This window comes from Gorilla gorilla, chromosome 5, assembly GCF_029281585.2.
Source record: "Gorilla gorilla gorilla isolate KB3781 chromosome 5, NHGRI_mGorGor1-v2.1_pri, whole genome shotgun sequence".
Lineage (NCBI taxonomy): Eukaryota > Metazoa > Chordata > Mammalia > Primates > Hominidae > Gorilla > Gorilla gorilla.
In genome coordinates, this window is record NC_073229.2 from 176,690,334 (window position 1) to 176,712,425 (window position 22,092).

Below are 22,092 nucleotides of genomic sequence, written 5' to 3' on the forward strand. Positions count from 1 at the left end.
AGAATGTATATTCTGCAGTTCTTTGGTCAAGTGTTCTATAAATACCTGTTAGGTCCATTTGTTCTGAGTACAGTTTAAATCCACTGTTTCTTTTTTGACTTTCTACCTCAAGGATCTGTCTAGTGCTGTCAGTGAAGTGTTGAAGTCCCCACAATTATTTTGTGGCTGTCCATCTGATTTCTTAGGTCTAATAGTAACTGTTTTATGAATCTGGAAGCTTCAGAGTTATACACATATATATTTAGAATTGTAATATCTTCTTGTTGAATTTGTCCTTTTATCATTACCTAACGGCCTTCTCTGTCATTTTTTACATTGTTTATTTAAAAATCTGTTTTATCTGATGTAAGAATAGCTACTCCTGTTCACTTTTGGTTTCCATTTGCATGGAATATTTTTGCCACTCATTTATCTGGAGTTTATAAAATTCTTTATATGTTAGGTGAGTCTCTTGAAGAAAGCAAATATTTTGGTTTGTCGTTTTGTTATCCATTCTGCCAATCTGTATTTTTTAAGTGGAGCATTTAGGCCATTTATGTTCAATGTTAATATTGAGACGAGAGGTTGTGGTCCAGTCATCATGTTGATTGTAACCTAGATACTTTATTAGTTATGTTATTGTTTTATAGACCTTGTGAGTTTTATGCTTTCAAGATGTGCATATCCACCTTCTGTTTCAAGGTTTAGAACTCCTTTTAGCATTTCTTGTAAGGCTGGTCTGGTAGTGACAAATTATCTCAGCATTTCTTTGTCTGAAAAGACAATTTCTCCTTCATTTATGAAATTTAGTTTTGCTGGATACAAAATTCTGGGTTGACAATTATTCTGTTTCAGGAGGCTAAAGATAGGACCCCAATCCCTTCTGGCTTGTAAGGTTTCTTTTGAGCTGTTCCACTTATTGAACAGTTTCCCACTCTGCACACCCATATCTGACATCCACCTTTGACATATACTAAAGTTCTATTCATGCCTTGGCTTGTTTCTGGACTCTATGGTATTTGTACTATAGAGTCTCTGTACCAAGACCACACTGTCCAAAGTGATATAGCTTCATAGTAAGATCTGATATCTAGTAGGGCAAATACTTTGTCCCTGTTTTTCTTCTTCAGATGTGTCCTGGCTAAGTGAGAAAGATACAAACACTTATTGTATTGTTCCACCGTATATTTGCATCTATTTTCACACAACTTAACCTATTATAATATAATTATTATCCCTATCAGGCTATAATCTCTTTGAGGGCACTGACTATATCTCATTCATCTGTGTTTTTCTTAGAGGGCATAAGATAGTGCCTTATCCATAATAGGGACTCCAGAAATGTTAGTTGAATGATTATTAAACAATGACAAATACCACTGGAGAATTGAGTTCTACTCTAAATAAATGATCAATGACTAACAGGGTCACCTGGTGAACATGCAGGGAAGTTTGACACTCAAGATTTTCTGAGCGTCCATCATTCATTTCTAAATGGATTATTACCCTTCTCTTGAAAGGCAAAGTGTTCAAGAGTCTTTTGCAAAAATACTCTTCAGAAGGTTACTAACATAGATAAGAAAGAAGTTCTTCTGCAGCCCTTAATCTCTACTCATATTGTTTCTATTGTTTCTGTTTCAGTAGTAATTCCTCACATTCTTAAAAAAACTCTTAAGTGCAATGTTAAATTTAGTTTTCCTATGTTTATGTGCAATTGCAGCTACATAATTACTGATCCATTCAAAGAATAAATGTTTCACAAATAATATTCAAGGGATGTAGAAAAATCCAAGAATAAGAATTTTAATTTTTTATAACTCCCTAATACCTTAAATAAAATCATAGACAAGGGAGTCACAATAGGCTATTAAAGGGTACTAGGATATTGAAATTCCACTCTTACCCTAAGATGCTGGCAATAGAAAGGATGCTAAACCATTTGGCCACGTTTATCAGATGATCATAATCAGATCCAGAATCCTGACCTATGTGAACTGTGACATTAAGTATAGCGCTCTCAGTAAGGTTCTATCACATAATTACATTCCTGACCAATATTAACACTCCTAAGGGAAACACTCTTGCCCATATTGTCCCTTTGAAAAGCTCTAAAATAATGCCTAGGATGCTCATACCTTTCAATGATGCTCTTCATCTTAGTGTGGTCCTGAACAATAATACAAACATGTACAAAATTTAAATAACCTTTGTCACAGCATATTTATGATTTCAGAATGATTTTGTTTTACCTAATTCAGACTCTTGAAGAATTCAATATAAATAAACAATAAAGGTTAAATCAGAAACTGTCGTTCTATGCACCAGTTTCCCTATCTGTTGAATGAGAAAGCTAAGATTTTTTTCTGAAATCCCTGCTAGCTTTAAGATCCCATAATTCTAACTATATCTGAATGAGTAGGGCACTTAAAACAGTAGTAGGATTGTCATGTCAAAAATATATGCTTTTTTCTAGAATAATTTAGCCTGGCAGTTAAATGCCCATCAAGATTTCTGTACACTGTATTGTACTGTCAAGTATAACAGCAGAATTATAATGACACTTAGAATGACACATTAACTTCTTGAATACCCACATGAATATTCACATAAAGATTCCTTTAACCTTCAAGAAAATAGCTTAATTCAGGAGGATATATCTAAATGGCCAGTTATATCAGGTAATCAAGGGAGTATGTATTTCAGTCTAATGACTCCCACAACCTAATGCTTATCTAGTATCTTTAGCTAATGCATATGCCTATATACATTCCAAATTGCCTGTTCATATATGTCTAGCTTGATTCCTTCCAAAGCAGAGCTTGAGACAAGCACTTGGGTGCATGTAGCTTACTAGGGAGGTGACCCCAGGTGGCAAGAATGAGGATATGTGGCGAGCGAGATGGGGAAGGAGGAAAAGCTAACAAAGGATGTGCTATTGAGGGTTACTGCTATTGGCAACTGGAACTCAGTCCCACTGGTGACTCTATGGGAACTCTATAAGACATGTGTAAAATATGCCTCAGAATCACCTATCTCAGAATTACCCTAATAATTTTAGGGTGGAGCATTTATTCATAGACTCCCATATCCATTGGTTGAGGGTCCCTTGGTACTACTAACTCCCCAACACTTCAAAGCTGCTCTGTGCAACTTGTGCCTTTAAGAAAAGCCCTGAGGCAGAAAGCCAGATAGATACTACGAGTGCCTCAAGAAAGAAGCTGTCAGAGTATATGGGAATGTCTACCACTGATGTAGCTGAGATGAGACATGGGGTGCCAGAAGCATCCGCTACCTGGGAATCCAATTACTTAAACGACTGATGCAAAATTATTACCAGTTTATGTTTTTCAACAAACAACTCTTACAAAAGCTATTTGAGGGCTCCCTGTACAAAATGAATGGAAATTAATTTTGAAGAGGTAAACATCCTCTTTTAAAAACTCAGTTATCCAAGTAATAATGATTGTGTCATTATTGCCAAGATACAAGTGATAAAGAAAAAATGGACTTTCAATTTTGGACTCTGTGTCTAGTGTGTTATCCAACATCTTGAAAATTATTTCCTGAATTCCTTTTTCCAAATTATGGTAAACATTATTTATAAATAATTTATGTTTACAAACTACTTAATGCTCTACTACTCTGAAATGAAAAAGAGATAAGCAAGAAGAGATAATTTATTATTTGACAATGTAGAAAATGTACTTTCTAGCTCACTGTTAATGTTGTTTTTCACTCTGCTGGTTCCACAGCACATAAAAACAACTCTGAACAGGCTGTTCTTGCTACAAATGATGGATGATGGGTGATGTCAACAAGAATATGAAAAATGCCACACTGGTTTCCTGCTTAATTTTCAATAAACAACTATATAAATACACAGATATGGACCAACATTTCTTTCTAAATGGAAGACAAACACTTAAAGTGAGGGAGATGGTAATTTGCAACTAATCTTCTTGTATACCATATAGACACAATGGTTAATCATGTTAAGTTACTGATGAAGTTCTTTACTCTTAATTGTAAGGTTGTTATTATAAACATAACATTTTAAATGCACTAGGGGTTTGCAGGAACAAGAAGGGAAATATATTCCTTGCACCTAGAAGTAGAAGTGCCAGCAGTGTTTCCAGCATACTACCAACCACAACAAATAACTTTCTTTTACCTGGGCAGCACATCTTAGCACTCTCAACTCCACAGTCCCCAAATTCCAAATGGAAACAATTTGACAAGTATGATCACACAAAAAAATTCTTACCAGTTTCTGCCCAGACAGGACCTCCAGAAGGGCAAGCAGTTTAACACCATCTTTCATGTCTTCAAAAAGATCGTCCACCACCATTGGAGGTTTCCGCTGTAAAAGCAAAGAGGAATAAGTGCAGAAAATATCTCTTCCCTCTCTGTTTCTCTCTTTCTCTCTCTCACCTTTGTTACTTATGGTGGTGAAATTTGTAGGAGAGGCTTCTACATACTTTAATTCTTCATTTTGGATTGAGTTGCCAATTGCCTTTCGATAACTGTGAGAAGAAAAACAATCCAGTGGAGATAAAACTCGATATTGAAAAACCTCAGAAGATTTAATGCTTGAGCCTTAATGTATGTACCAGCTTCTTTCTAGAAAGTGATTTTTGACAAGGGCAGGATGGTGTGGGATAAGGGAAGGAAAAGAGGGTACTATCAACCTAAAAGATAAGAGAGAGATTATAGCAGGATGTAAAAGCAGAGCAAGAGCTGCATGGACCAACCTCAGCTTAACTTTGTGCAAGACACATTACTGGGGCTTAACAAGGTGCAGCCCTTCTATAGGACATTCTCACCACAGCAACCTCATTAGCTCAGTGACCTGCTAGAGGAGCACTGTCGGCACAGCTAAGGTTGCAGGTTCAATCTTCCTGTGGGTTAGTTAGCTGTTATGTTGTGTTCTACAGCCTGGTGAATCTAGCGAACCTTCTTTCAGTGTGGCATTGAACCCAAAAGATCATAAGCACAAAAGTACAGACTGATCAGTGCAAATCTATCATCGCTGCTGGAAAAATAAGCCAAAGACCACATTTAATTCATGGAGCATTTTTTTTTATGAAGGTTATTAAAATACTCAATATATGAGAATTCATCAAACGTTGAATTAGGGTCTATCTTGGCTCAGGAGAAAGTAAAGAAGCCATTATGCCAATGTTGACGGTCAATAGAGGGGAGGTGTTCACTGATTTATCACAGAATCAGAATTTGTTTTCCATTTAGCATCTGAATTCAAACTTTATAGTTTTCTGATTCTTACTGAATCTTGTTAAAGGCCTAATGCTCAATTCCTGACTTTCAATGTTCTTTCTTTCTTTAAAAAATAATGTGTTCTATGTAAGAGATTTAACTCCAAATGTTTGGTTGAAATGTAACTTTTTTTCTCTGCCAACTGACGTGAGCATTTATATTTCTCTTACAACTGCATGAATTATAATGTCTGAATAGTACAATTCTAAGTTAAAATGTATTTTTCTCTCATTATAAAATGAACAGCTGAATACATTTTGTTCTCATGCTGTGAAATACATGTTCAAAAATAACAGAGTTTTCATTTTTTGATCATTCTCTTTCAAATTTCACCATTCACGCTGCTTCTTACTTACATAGCAAAAATGTAATAGTGACTTTATATTCTAAGCATATAAATAAAATTCATCAGAATAAAAGAAGCCATTACAAAGAAAACTATTTGGTGCAATAAGAATCAAAATTATTGTATTAGCCATATACGGTCATTAAAAACGCAGTCTATTTATCATTCAAAGTAACCACTTGTACCCAAATTATTTAAATCCAGCAAAACAATAAGGAACAAGTTCATAAATGTTTGATACATTCAGTGAGCAAATGCAAATAAAATTTTTCATGCATTGTTATAAATATGCAAAAAGTAAGGAAAGCAGGGAATTCTCATGAAATAATAAAGATTTCAAGAAATTTTACACCCAAAAATGATAAAATGCACATCTTCATCTGTTTCGATTTTAAAAATACACAGGTGTCTGCCACTTTGAGGAACATGTCCTCTCACCTCACTTCTGCCTCTCTTCTTTCCCTCCTCTGTTGCTACTCATGCTGCAGGTGCTTTCCTTTTCCCTCCAGCTGTTCCCTCCACAAGGCTCCTGGAATTGGCCTTCCGATCAGCAGCGACAGCTGAACAGCTCAGCAGCGACAGCTGAACAGCTCAGCAGCCTACTGGCCCCTCTGCATGGGACATTGCCAATACCATTCTCTCCCTGATCTGTTCCTACCCAAAACTCTGTGACCAGACTGCCTAGTTCACAGCCCTTTCTCTTTCTTTCTCCTCTCTTCTTCCTAACCGTGGCCATTCACCACTCAGTCCTGAGTCCTTTGTTCTTTACAAATTTTTTTCTGCTTATACATGACTCTTAAATCCAGGTAAGCGACCTCTCCTAAACTTTGTCAAACATGTGGCAGTCACTTCATATCTATTGCTGGCTTGCTGACTGACTGACTGACTGAATGAATGAATGAATGAATGAATGTAAATATTGTGTGAAACCAATAAAGAGACTTTATTACACCAGAATAAAAAAAAATTAGTAATTACTGGACAAGTTTTGCCATCCAGTTTGTATAAGGTATTCTTTATATATACCAAACAATCAGTTAGGGGGACCTTTACTATGATGACTACCTCACATTTAATTTTTGGAACAATATTTTAATAGAAAATCTTTCAGCTAAAATATTTCTCCTGTCACATGTACAAATATTTATACCACCAATATGGTGACTTTGGTAAGACTTGGGTCATAGTGCTGAAGGTCAAAAGGGAGAGTTAGAGATGCAGATAATTTATTGGATCTTGACTTAATGGAAAATAAAGATGTGACTTGAGCTGGCTTGTGTCCATGCCAGTATATGTTAAGATATGTTAGTACATACGATGCTTCTATTATTACGTTTTTAGTCTTTCTTAAATTCACTTTTAGAAGTTAATAAAGTTAGTGTTTCTAGTAGAGTAGCAGGCACTTCAGCTGATCAGTCAGTACTTTTTCTATTGATAATAAATATGAATTACATTTATGGGTTTGTGTATTATTCAGGAAAAATTAATGTTAATACCATCATTTTTATACTAAGCTTCCTGTCTAACAAGATGACTCAAAGTATAAAATCCTGGGCTCTAATCCGAGTCACTTAGTGTCTCTGAGATTCAGATTCCTTGCTTTTAAAGAGAGGGTGGTGTTCCCATAGGTAGTGGCTGTGAATATTAAACAAGATAGCAGGTAGGAGTCCGCATAATAGCACTCAGCACACTTAGATGTTTAACAATATTTTATTCATTTTTCTTCTCTTCCTATTTTATTATCTTTCTCCTTTTATCCTTATTAAACACTCACTAAATTTGAGTAATATCTAAGTCATAGAAATACCTACTAAATATTGGAATTTATATATTGTATGTAGTCTATAGAAGGACTATTTTGTCATAATTACTTTATGCATGAACATTTTTTATTTCATATATAATACTTAAATGTGAGAACTTCTTAAATTTTCATTTCATACTGTATGTGAGTGGCCTGAGCTGGGCCCATCATATTCTCTGCTTGGGTCCAGAAGATGTCTGGGATTACATTGTCCCATGGCAGTGACCTAGGGACTAGTGTCATCAGGTCATGCTGCTGAGGTTCCAAGAGCCATTCTGACTTTCTCGCAACTGGGTTAGTCAGTGTGTTGGGGGCTCCCAAGAACACTTTCAGGCTTGATGATTCACTAGGACTCAGAACTCAGAAGTGCTGCTGAACTCATGGTTACAGCTTATAACAGCAAAAAGATACAGATTATAATCAGCAAAGCAAAAAGATACATGTAGTGAAGTCCAGGAGAAACTATGCACAGGCTTTCAGAGGTGAATGACCTCTCCCTTCCCAGTGGAGTCACATGAGGATGTACTTATATTTCCTAGCAATGACATGTGACAACCCATGTGAAGTGTTCCCAACCAGGGAAGTTCCCCCAAGTCTTAGTGTCCAGGGTTTTACTGGGGGGTCTATGACATAGACAAGCAACATCCATGTGATTGACCTCAGCTACTCAGCTCCAGCTCTCTCCCACACCCTCAAACCCAGCAAAAAAAAAGTTAACCCAAATCACATTATTAACATAAAAAGATCTATCAAGGTGGTACAGCATGGCCAAGGCCCCAGGACAAACAAAAACTGATGTTCACTATAAATATAGTGTGGCTCAAGGTCTCAGGCATAGAAAACCACACTACTGGGGCAGAATATTCCAAGGGCTCAGATTATCTCCCAGAAGCCAGCCAAGGTCTATTCTTTTTTTTTTTTTTTTTTCAATTTCTTTTTTTTTTTAAGGCCCGTCTTTGGAACACAGCATCTGAGCACCGCAGGCCTGCTGAGTTAAGTCTGTCTTGCCCAGTTGGCTTTTCCTTCTCATACTTTGAGACAACTAGTAGCCTTTCAATAGCTCTTTCTTCTTGGTTAAATCATCTAAAATTAATTTTATTTACTTGCAACAAAAGGAGGCATGACTGACGTGTCTAATTTCTTAGTGTGTAAACACTATTCTGAGTGTAACAATTTAAATATCAGTGTCTCCCCACTCCCACTCACATAAGTGACCAAAAGTAAATTTGTTCTGTAAAACAGAAGTGCATATCTTCAGAAGAACCTAATTGTACGGTTTTTTTTTTTTTTTTTTACTAAAACAGTCCCCCTTTATGTGCAGTTTCAATTACCTAGGGTCAACTGTAGTCTGAAAATGTTTAAAAAAAAATTCCAGACAGAAACAATTCATAAGTTTTAAATTGCACACTGTTCTGCATAGTGTGATGAAATTTTTTTTTTTTTTTTTGAGACGGAGTCTCGCTCTGTGGCCCAGTCTGCAGTGCAGTGGCGCAATCTCGGCTCACTGCAACCTCTGCCTCCCGGGTTCACGCCATTGTCCTGCCTCAGCCTCCCAAGTAGCTGGGACTACAGACGCCCACCACCACACCTGGCTAATTTTTTTTGTATTTTTAGTAGACACGGGGTTTCACCGTGTTAGCCAGGATGGTCTCGATCTCCTGACCTCATGATCTGCCCGCCTCAGCCTCCCAAAGTGCTGGGATTACAGGCATGAGCCACCGCGCCCCGCCGTGTGATGAAATCTTCAGCTGTCCCTGCCTGGGACATGAATCATCCCTTTGCCCAGGGTATTCATGCTGTCTACTCAACCTGACCCACCTGCTTGTCACTTCATAGTTGTCTAGGTTATCAGATCAACTGCCTCAGTATCACAGTGCCTGTGTTCAAGTCATCCTCATTTTACTTAACAATGACCACAAAGTGCAAGTGTAGTGATGATGTCAATTTGGATATGCTGACAAGATGCTGTAAAGTGCTTCCTTTAAGTGAAAAGATGAAAGTTCTCAATAAGAAAATGAAAAAAAAAATCTGAGATTGCTAAGATCCATGGTAAGAATAAATCTTTTATTTGTGAAACTGTGAAAAAAGAAAATTGGCTGTCACACCTCAACAAAAGTTACGGCCAGAGTAAATGGTAAGTGCTGAGTTAAGATGGAAAAGGTGTTACATTGGTGGGTAGAGGACATGAACAGAAATGTGTTCTAGTGGACAGTGATCAGGTTCAGTACCGTCTGTGGCTTCAGGCATCTACTGGGGTTTCAGACACGTCCCTTTTGAATGTAGTTTAACTTTTTAATTTTTAAATGTGCTAAAATACACATAATATAAAATGTGCCATGTTAATCTTCTTAAGCATACAGTTCAGTAGTGTTAAATATTTCCACATTATTGTGCAACTGATCTCCACCATTTTCATTTTGTGAAATTGAAACTCTGTACCCATTAAACAACAACTAGCCATTCCCTCTGCCCTTCAGCCCCTACCATTCTACCATTCTATTTTCTTTTGAATGATTTTGACTACTCTGGATACCTCTTATAAGTAGAATCACACAGTATCTGTCATTTTGTGACTGGCTTATTTCACTTATTATAATGTCCTCAAGGTTCATCCATGTTGTAGCAGGTGCCAGAATTCCATCCTTTTTAAAGGCTGAATTGTATTCCATCGTATGGATATACCACGTATTTTGCATCCATTCATCCATCAACGGGCATCGGCATTGTTTCCATTTTCTGGCTATTGTGATTAATGCTACTATGAGCGTGAGTGTATTAATATCTCCTGAAGACCCTGCTTTCAATTTTTGTAGATATATACCCAGAAGTGGAATTGCTGAACTACATGTTAATTCTATTTTTATCTTATTTTTTGAAAAACTGACATATTGTTTTACATAGTGGCTGCATTGTGGAAGAATAGAAACCTACTTTGAAACATTACTAGCATATCATCACTGTATGAGGTACAAATTTCTACGAATCTTCTACAATCTTAGAATCCCTATTGACCAATATCATGCAGCTATAAAGTAGATTTTCAGTATTAATAATTTAGTATTTAACAAAGAAAATGATAAAATCACCTGTCTCACACCAGGACCATCTAGGTCCTCATTTGCCATCATCCATAATCACTTTTAGTCTTCTAGTAAATGGTTTTTCCTTTTGAGAAAAGAGCTCTCAAAACATTTTATCATCAAAAAAAGCTACAATATTTTACTTTAAAATACTAAACACATATCCTATGGCTTAATATTTGTGATTGCTAGGTACCTAGTGATACCAATAAAACTGAACCAGAAAATGCTTAGAAGAATAGCGCATGCCACAGTTAAGTATTTACTTCAGTTGAGGCACACACACTATTGAGCACAGTCAGGGTTGCTGAACAGGATGAAGAGTCATGACCTGAGATAGTCACAACATTTTCTTCTGCAGAGCATCTAGGGAAGTCTCAAGGCAAAGGTTGACTCTCCATGTGCATTCTGTGCACCCTTGAAACCTCTGTGCACAGAACGACCCATAACTTCTAGAACCAGATAAACCACTACTTCTGGTTTATATAAGTTTCAGGTAGGAATTATTTCACAAGCTAAGAGATTGTATATGTAGAAAAATTCCCATCCCAGGACCAGTCTGGAGTTTTTGCATGCTCTGATGATTATCTTCTGGGTGGGAGCAGCAAGTTAAACAACAGTAATATAGAGAAGTGGGAAGGAAGAGAGGTTAACCAGCAGATATGGAGCAAGTGACCTCCCCAAAGGTTGGCAAAGAACCCTCCACAGTATATGTATCAAAATGCCAAAGTATCCTTGGACCAGATCAAGTAAATCATGATTATAACCACTGACAGTAGTCAAATAAAATTAATGTCCAACAGGTTTTGTCATTTTATTTAGCAAATCTAACTGAATGTTTCCAATATCTTCAGAAACAAGGTGTAGTAATTTAAAAATTGTATGTGTAATCTGCTTCTCTTTCACTGCCTTTATAACAGCACTGTTGTGATCATTTTCCACTTCTGCTTGGCAAAGGTGGGAAGGTCGTTCCCATTCTTTTTTGTTTCCTGTGACAGATAGCATAATCCTTTCCACTTCCTTGATTATTTAATTCAATTCCGAATAAATATTCCAAAGGCAATAATTGCCCTCCAGCTCAGCTTTAAGTCTGCTTGGAAAACTCAGCTCTTAACAATTTTCAGATGTAATAAAGTTTGTTTTACTATATAGTATAAAAGCATTATTGTACCAAGTTATTTATTTGGTACAAGTTGGGGTTACCCTTGACTCCTCTCTTTTGCTCACACTCAATATCTGATTCATCAACAAATCTTGTTGGCTTCATTTTCAAAAGTCTTCCAGTATCCAACCACCTCTCATCACCTCCACTGCTACTATCTTGGTCCAAGTCACCAGTAGCTTGGCCAGATGGCTTCAATAACCTCTAACTTATCTCCCTCCTTCTGCCCTTACTTCTCTTCAGTCTATGTTCAGCAGAAGAGCTTCTTGATCTTCTTTACTGTCCGTCTCCCCCATTAGGATATAAGCTTCATAATGAGATGGTTATGTTTTTTTCTGTTTTGGTCACTGCTACATTTTCAGCACCTAGAATATTCTCTAGCTTATTAAACAGCATTTTAAAATATTTATTGAATAAATGTATGATAAATAAAATATATTTCTGGTTGGGCACGGTGGCTTACAGCTGTAATCCCAGCATTTTGGGAGGCTGAGGTTGGCGAATTATTTGAAGTCAGGAGTTCGGGACCAGCCTGGCCAACATGGTAAAACCTTGTCTCTACTTAAAATACAAAAACCAGCTGGGCATGGCGGTGGGCACCTGTAATCCCAGCTACTCAGGAGGCTGAGGCAGGAAAATCACTTGAACTCGGGAGAAGGAGGTTGCAGTGATCCAAGCCATGCCACTGCACTCCAGCCTGGGCAACAGAGCAAGACTCTGTCTCAAAAAAATAAATAAATGAATGAATGAATAAATAAATAAATAAAATAATATATTTCTAAAGAAGGAACTTTGACAAATATTAATATTAGCAAAATGTTTATTAATCTGCATAAACTTTGTGAGATCTAGATCTTTGTTATCCATAAGCTAATATATCCTATAAATAAATTAACAAATGCTATTCATTTTGAAATGGGAATTTTCCTTTATAAGGTTTTAATTACATATTTGGAAATAACTAATTCATTACAATGTTTAGGGTTGACAAATTAAAGTGGGTTTATTTTTTCCCTGGCTTTATTAAGATATAATTGACAAATAAAAATTGTATATATTTGTTATATAAGATATAGATATCTTGGTATGTGCATACATTGTGAAATGATTAAATCAAGCTAATTAACATATCCATCATCTCACCTACTTATTGTAGCTTGAGAAAAACAACTAAAAAATTATTTGGGGGGCTGAATTATTGCATTTACCTTTTCCTCTTTGCCTCTTTATCTTCCTGTCTGAGCTCATTAATAGTCTCACCAAAATGTGTACAAGGAAACAGATGGGAGTAAAATTCTATTCTGAACATGTTTCCATGTTATCTTTCAGCACTGCTGGTGGAAAGACAACTAAAGAAGATGAAAGCCACCACTAAAGTGATATTTTATGACTCTAAAGATGTCATTTAAATTCATGATTAGCATGGATTTGTTTTCAGAAAAAACATGGAAAATCCAAAATGTTCCTTTTAAAAGACTGTATGCATCTAACTTGGTTTTAAAACAAAATGTGCTCTTAATGGAATCTGTTATAGGTTGAATTGTGCCTACTCACCAGAGATATGCTGAAATCTTAACCTCCCAAAATGCTGCAGAATGCAGCCTTATTTGGAAATAGAGTCTTTAGAGAGGTAATCAAGTTAAAATGAGGTCATTAGCATGGGTCCTAATCCAATATGACCAGTGCCCTCACACAGTGGGGAAATTTCGACACAGACATGCACAGAGGCAGAGACTGAAATCATGCAGCTACCCAGAGACTTAGAAGGAGCCTGGCCTTCGAGTCTCCAGAACTCTGAGATAACAAATTTCTCATTTTAAGCCACCCAGTATGTGGTACTTTGTTATGGCAATCCCAGCAATTAATAGGGAACCTAAATAATGTTTTATAAATTTTTTTTCTGCAGTTTTTCTGAAAAGTGAGAAGATGCTCATATCATGCCTAAGTTCATCCCAAACACAGTATTTAAAATGTTCAGTGCCTTTTGTTGATGGCTTCATAAATTTAAGGCTGACAGAAGGATAAAGGACTGCTCATTCTATATTGAAAAGAAGCTCCATTTATAGAAACACTAAAACATGGCTATTTGAGACCTATTTTTCCTCAAAGGGCTTAGTGACAAGCAATCTATTTATCTCACAGTCAAATATCATAAGATTGAATCAAGGGTGTTTAAATAAAAATACAATATTCCATTCTATTTGATAAAATGAGAGAAAATATGAAACTGCAAGCATTTGATAATAGAAAATAATCAACATAAATATTAAGATTGCTTATACATGCCTAATTTTAAACATCTAACTTTTTACAAAGGGTTTTTAAAGATTGTTCCCTTTGGGTGGCTGAAGTACTAAATAACTACAACAGTCTATGAATTTTATGTAAAACGTAGGAATTTTTTAAGATAAATTTTAAAATGTGAAAGAACTATTTTTAACTGTCGAATTTTAAATATATTCATCGTAACATAACTTCTTTGCCTAAAATGCAAGGCCTATGCTGTTAGGCCTAAGACATCTGTGGTCATTAGGTGAGAATTCCTTCAAATTCAAGTCCATGCCACCTCTGTCTTCATCTCTCTGCCTATCCCAAAGTTAGACACAGCCACACCCACTTTCCTATTCCCAATGCTAGTCTCAGAGAAGGGGAGATATCTCTGCTCTGGAACAAACCTACACCCTCCACCTCTGCTCTTGATTTCTTCTCTCATTCTGCCTCCTCGGGCGCCTTGTTCCTTCAGAATCCCATTCATTGCCTTCTTTTTCAGCCTCTCCCTCTCTACAAGCTCTTGATCATTCCCTTCTATACAGATGCAGGCTCATGACCACCCTTTATTAAAACAGCTTTTACCAAATCCAATGTTCTGCACCTATATATAGTAATACATATATATTTATATATATATACACAATATATAGTAATATATATTTATATATATATACACAAAATATATAGTAATATATATTTATATATACACAATATATATAGTAATATATATTTATATATATACACAATATATAGTAATATATATTTATATATGTAACTACATATAGTAATATATATTTATATATATTACTACATATAGTAATATATATTTATATATATTACTACATATAGTAATATATATTAATATATATTACTACATGTAGTAATATATATTTATATATATTACTACATGTAGTAATATATATTTATATATATTACTACATATAGTAATATATATTACTACATGTAGTAATATATATTTTTATATAACTACATGTAGTAATATATATTTATATATTACTACATGTAGTAATATATATTTATATATATACACAATATATATAGTAATATATATTAAGTGTACTAACATCCTTACCTCTCATTTACTCATCAGCTCGCTATAGTCTAGTTTCTACTATAACATGGCCACTCCCAATGGCGGACAATGACTTCCAAACTGCCAAATCGAATGGGTTCACCTTTACCAACTAATTTCTCCTTCTAAACTGAATTTCCTAGCTTTCCCCCGAAGCCTCTTGTATTCCCTATATCTGTGAATAATCTCAATCATTTGCTCAAGCCAGAAATCTAGAAGTCATTCTTGATTCCTTCCCCTCCAAGATTCCAATTAATTACTCAGTTCTATCAAGTCCACTCCTAAACATCTTTTCAGTCTATCCATTTTTCTCCACTTAAGCTTAGAACTCTAAGCTTCTGGTTCATAATCTACAAAATAATAAAAATAATGCATTTTCTTGTGTGAGGGTTAAATAAATAAGAGATAAAGTTGCTAAGGCACTGTAATTGGCAGTGATAAGAATTTAGGAACATGTTTTCTCAATAAGTGCTGATAAGCTAGATGTGAGTCAGAAACCTGACTTTGAAAAACCATCACTAAAAATCAATATTGGGCTAATTTAATAAAATACTCCACCTTCTTTCATTAACAGAGCTAACAGAATAGAAAGATACTGGTTTCTTCTTGAAAAGTGAGAAAATTATAGGTTCAATGTCTAACAATAGAGCCCCATCCCTGAAAGAAATTATCAGGTATATGAAATAACAACAACCCGCCAATTGTTAATGTTATATCAACAATTTGTGATTTGCAATGTTTTACATAATTGGAGAAGCATTAAGACTTCAATTTGATAATAAACATCAAAAAAGAACAGATATTTATACCCACAAGTTTTAATGATCCAACATTTGTGTAGTAAAAATAGAATAAAAACACAAACACAGAAAATCCTTAGGTTTTTTTCTTACTTATAATAAGATTTTTGTTTTAAGAAAAGCATATTTTTACTTATAATAATTAACAAATGTAAAAAAGAAAAAATAATAAAAGCATATTTTAAAAAACAGATTGCAATCTTATTTGCATAATATCTCTTCTTATTGCTGTCATAATATTTATAAAGAAATGTTACACTAGAATAAAATGTCATCAGTAAAAGATTTTTTATTTAATTAAAAGTCATAAGTATATTAATTTGCAACTGAGCAAAGCAGTCAAGCACAAAAATAAAAATTCCTATTAAAAAGCGCTCCTAGATATACAATTGTGTCATCTGCAAACAGGAACAATTTGACTTCCTCTCTTCCTAATTGAATACCCTTTATTTCTTTCTCCTGCCTGATTGCCTAAGCATCTTCTGAACAGCTCCCAGTGCTCCCAAGATTGAAGAACTTTAGGAGAAAAGGATCAACTTCCTTTCTTCTCAACTAAACATCCCAGCTCTTAAACCTGCCACTACCTATTATTAAAGCTATATTTGGAAATGGTAAATTTAACTTATAAACAGTTTGGTTGTCAGTTTATCTGAAAACATTCCAAAGCACAGAGCTATGTATACCTGGATTACCATGCAAGGAAACATCAAACAGGAAAGGTGAGAAAAGCTCATCACTGCCATTATTCCAGGGTTGAGTTCCAACCACTAACTGTTAAAAACTTTAAAGTGTGTTTTAATAGTGCAAGGAAATTAGGATTCTTAGAATATCTTAGAATATATTAAAATCATAATTGTGCATAGCTGTTGACTACCTACTTCTAGAAATTTATCCTAAGAAGAAAACATCATACAAGTGTTCAAACAACGTATACCAGGACTTTCACTGTAGTATTTTATATAATATGAAACAACTGAAAACCACCTAAATAACCCTCCACAGGCAACTGGCTAACTCATCACAGATAAACATGACAAAGTTTATTTAGCCATTACAATAATTACATAGTTCTATACATTGTCATGGATTGATGTGTTGGGTGAAATAGACGCTCCAGAACAATATCCTATAAAACCACTTATATGAAATTGTGTGTAGAAAAGTGTTGTCCAATATCTTAATGATGACTGTATCTGGATTATGTGATTTAAGATTACTTTTACTTTCTTTACACTTTCTAAAAGTTTCATTATTAATATTATTTTCAATTATGTAACCTCTGTACACTATGAAAAAATAATAACTCTTTTCATTTTGAAAAAAAAAAAAACCTTTTCCCCAATCGATGACAATTCCATAGTACAAATAGCGGCCAGATGGGACCAACGGAGGCTTTAAAAAATAAGCCCCAAAGTCATCAATCCTATGTATCCACTGCCTTTTCACAGAGCAGATTGTGGGGCAACTACTGGGCCAAATTCCCTTCTCATCAAGTGGCTGTGGGGAAGAGAGCATAGGAAAGATGACCCTGGTTTATCCTATATCTAGACAGGTCGCTCTAGGCTTCTTTCATGGCTGGATTGCGAGCTTCTCGGGGCCTGGGAAAGTGTTTTACTAATTTTTTCGTGTCTTCAAAGGCTAGCGCAGACACAATCTGTAGAATGGGACTAAAATCAACTGTCATGCTTTGTTTGCTTCTGCGCTATCAAAGTGGCTTTGGGGAAGCCCCTGATCAAAACCTGCTTGTAGGGTTGGGCTTTACATACTATAGGCACCACTCTCAGCAAAAGTGAGAATAAAAAGTTTGAAGATAAAATTGTTTTATCATCTAATTCATTTAACCAATTATTGTCTTGAAGGGAGAGTCAACATAACTTCAACTATATAATCATATAGACTACTCCTTTAAAAATTATCGGCAAATCCTCTAACTGAATTCAGACACAATTGTCCCATAATCTGAATTTATTTTTACAAATATGATGTCTCTTGGCTTGCTTATTTTTTATCAGCAGTACAAGAGATTAATTTTATTATACTGTATCAAGATTAAGATTTATTTTATATTAGTATTTATGTTCAAAGACATTCTAATACATAGACATATAGTCACCTAATATCACTGAATGACAGAGTGGATAATACTAGAATGATTTTAGCCTTTTCATGTCCTATTACCATGGTTACTTTTTTAAATCAAAGCACCAGAGATGAGAGCACTGATACTATCATAATCTCTTTAGCTAAAATCTTTTGCTTAGCATAGATCACTTATAGCTTCTTTGTGTTCCAAATAGGAACAAACACACACAAACAAAAATCCAGCACAAATTCTCCTTTTGACATGACACACACATTAGTATTAGAAAAAATAATTGGATGAAATAGTTTCTCAAGATTCACAGAATTGACATGAAGTAACTGCTCTTGACTCTAGCTATAAGTTCATTTCTTCCCAGAAGCAATGTTAGCAAATTCCACTCATAGGCAACAGCTAGACCAACCTATAAGATTACAGTATCATTGATTCCCAACAGTGACAACAGGGACAGAAGCATTTTGTTATACTGGACATTTAATGATTTACTGGCTCAACCTAAGTAAACCTGTAATGCTGGGTAGTTTCCTTTACCTTGGCCAGGTGAGAGTTGATCCATTTTGTGAAAGTTCGTTTTTGTACTATCTCTTGCTCATCTAGAAGGAAAAAGAAATCTGGTTAAATAATGTAATATTTCATGAAGTTGTATAATGAGAAAAAGTCCTATTTACACAAATCGGGAAGGAATTGTGAAATCGTTTTCTCATTCATTTTACCAATTATTGTCTTGAAGGGAAAAGTCAACAAAAGTCGATCTATATAATCATACAGACTATTCCTTTAAAAAATTATCTGCAAATGCTTTAAAATTTGTCATATGTTAGCCCTATGTTTACCTTCATCCACTTACTTAAAATTCACCGATGACTTATACTTCAACAAAGCTGTTAAAAATGAAAATTCACCAAGACCACTAAGTGCTGAATTTTATGCTAAGTGCAAAGGAATACAGAGGGTTGAATAGGGCAAGGTCCCTGCTATAAAATATCTAGAGGTGGAAATGGACAAGCAAGGACTATGAATAGTAGAGGGTTACACAATAATGCAATAAGATAGAGCCGTATACATGAAGCACAAAAGGAACTTCACCCAGATGAGAATGTGGTGACTACACACTGGAGTGACCTCCAAAAATTCCCACCACATGGAGTCCCCATTTTTGTGTCGGCAGAATGTGGGTAGAACCTGTGATTTGTGTCTAGCCAATAGGATATGACAAAGGTGATGAGATGTCACACTTGTGATCATGTTACTTTATGATACTCCAGCTTAGCTGACTGGAGTGAGAGATTCTCCTGCTGGCCTAGAAGAAGCAACCAGCCAGGTTGTGAAGTTCCTTTGCAGAGGGTCAATGGCAAGGAACTAGAGGCTCCCTTCAGGAGTGAAGTGCAATCTCAGTGAACAGCCAGTAAGACACCAGGCCCTTGTCAAACAGTCACAAGGAATGAATTCTGCTAACATTGTGACAGAGCCCAAAAGTGGATTATTCCACAGTTGAGCATCCAGATAAGAATGAAATCCAGCTGATGCCTTAGTTATAGCCTTGTAAGACCCTGAACAGATAATGCAGCTAAGCTTTGCATGGACTCCTGACATGCAAACATTTGGAGATAATAAATGATTTTTGCTTTAAACTTCAAGGTTTGTGGTACTTTGCTATGTAACAAGAGGAACTAATATAGAAAGGAAAAGAGGTAGGGTTTGGGTAGGCTTTAATTAGAGGTATAAAGAGATAATAATGATGTTGGTAGTTTGACAGGAACAGCGTTGAATCTGTAGATTGCTTTGGGCAGTATGGATATTTTAACAATATTGATTCTTCTCATCCATAAGCATGGGATGCTTTTCCATTTGTTTGTATCATCTATGATTTCTTTCAGCAGTGTTTTATGGTTCTTCTGGTAGAGATCTTTCACCTCTTTAGTTAGATGTATTCCAAGGTATTTTATTGTGTGTGTGTGACTATTGTAAATGGGGTTGCATCCTTGATTTGGCTCTCAGGTTACAAGTTGTTGGTGTATAGAAATGCCACCGAATTGGCCAGGCGCGGCGGCTCACGCCTGTAATCCCAGCACTTTGGGAGGCCGAGGCAGTCAGATCACGAGGTCAGGAGGTCAAGACCATCCTGGCTAACACGGTGAAACCCTGCCTCTACTAAAAATACAAAAAATTAGCCGGGCATGGTGGCAGGCCCCTGTAGTCCCAGCTACTCGGGAGGCTGAGGCAGGAGAATGGTGTGAACCTGTGAGGCAGAGCTTGCAGTGAGCTGAGATCGTGCCACTGCACTCCAGCCTGGGCGTCAGAGTGAGACTCCATCTCAAAAAAAAAGAAATGCTACAGAATTTTGTACATTGATTTTGTATCCTGGGAGGGGGTGTGGGTTGAAAAACTACCTATTGGGTAATATGCTCATTAACCCGGTGACAAGACCATTCATACACAAAACTCAGCGACACACAATTTACTCATGTAACAAACCTAGACATGTAACCCCTGCACCTAAAATAAAAGTTGAAAAAAAAAGAGAGAAAAGCCACACAGAAGTAGTTTAATACCTTCAAAAGAAGAATTGAATTTTATCCACCCCACCAGCATGTACTGAGTATCAGCTGTTCACAAACTAGTAAACGCTATGTTGTGGCGGACATAAACCAGAAATAATTTCAATCCCTCGCCCTTTGAGGGATGATACCCAAATCTCTGTCTTTGTCTCTGACCTTGTCTGTGCTTCAGCCCAGACCATTTGCTTGTCTACTAGAATGTAAAGCCCAGGAGGACAGCAACTTGGTTCCCAATGCCTGCAAGTATGACCAATAAGAATGAATGAATAAAGAAAATAAATACAAAACCTTTTAATTTGGAGAAATTTTGAATCTATCTATAAAATTGACAGAATCCATGACCTCTAATATATTTTAACATGCTCATTTTCAAGTGTATATAAAAAACAAATTGGTATAAAAATAAGTAGCACTTCCTATATACCAGGCACTGACGTTTAGATAAATCAATCACTTGATATTTCAATTATCATTTATTTATCATTATATATTACATATAATATTATATATGTATTAATCCATTAATTCTTGTCAAGATCTATGAGCAGGAACTATTATAATGCCCATTTTACATATAAAACTGTCAAGACACTGAACTACCAAGGTCATCCAGCAGCACAGCCATGTTGTAGACTTCAGATATCTAGTAGTATACTATGCCATTATACTGTCACTCAAGGGTAGCATAAAAATTACCACATTCATCTATCAAATATTAATCTCATGAAAATTATAAATTTATAGTTCATATTTTTTGACCTGAGAATCTTTAGGTTGTCTAAATAAAGTTAGGTAGCGGAAAAATGATCTTAACCAATCAAGGTAGGTTGGATGGAATTTCGAACTTTATAATGCATAAAATCCAATTCAAAATCTAAAATAGACACAGTTAGATTATATGTAAATTGTTTACACTCAACTTGAGATTATACATTCTTTTATAAACATCACAAAATACCACTGTTTAAAAATGTTAATATAAATTGGCATAATATGTTAATGTTATAGTGTCATAAAATTAAATATATAATCTGATGATATATTACTTCTTAATATAAATTGTTATATTTTCACTATTATAATCTTTAATGAAATAATAATAGTATTGTAACAATTTCATCTGGTGGTAAGTCTCTGAGTTTATAGTCAGACTTCAGCTAAATGGCCTTTTTTAGAATCTTCAAATTATCTTTTTTGTAGCACAGCATATATTTAAATGTTAAATTCTTTACGTGTTTCCTTTTTCACTATGGTTGCAAAAACAGATTTTACTAGGTCCTACAATTCACTTTTTGTATTATCAAACGTAGTCAGCTGAATTCTAGGTAAATATTTTTCTGATTTTACTTACTATTTTCCTGAAAGAAAAAAATTGTTTAATTTAATTATTCAGCAAACCCTCATTTTTTATGTAAAACTTGAAAACCTTACTCCCAAGATTTGGTAGTTAAATCTGATACCAACAGCATAAAATGTTCAATTTGTGGAAGTAACAGAAACATGCAATGAATGTCTATCAACTTGTGTTAAAAGTTTAATGAACAATAACATTTCTTTTTAATGCTGTTGACAGGGAACAAAATGAACCTTCATGACTAGGTCTATAAAGTTCTTAAGTACAGTC

The 22,092-nt window shown here is 35.3% G+C and overlaps 1 protein-coding gene across 20 annotated transcripts in view; it reads right to left on the reverse strand.

Annotated features, from left to right (window-relative positions):
* Positions 1-22,092, reverse strand: part of SYNE1 (spectrin repeat containing nuclear envelope protein 1) — a 522,579-nt gene that overhangs the window by 406,997 nt on the left and 93,490 nt on the right. For all 20 annotated transcript variants that reach the window (XM_055390873.2, XM_019029254.4, XM_055390870.2 and 17 more), the window contains 2 exons: positions 18,442-18,503; positions 4,244-4,339 (listed from right to left, as the gene is read on the reverse strand). In XM_055390873.2, coding sequence (XP_055246848.1) covers positions 4,244-4,339; positions 18,442-18,503 — 158 coding nt within the window. The remainder of the gene's footprint in view (positions 1-4,243; positions 4,340-18,441; positions 18,504-22,092) is intronic.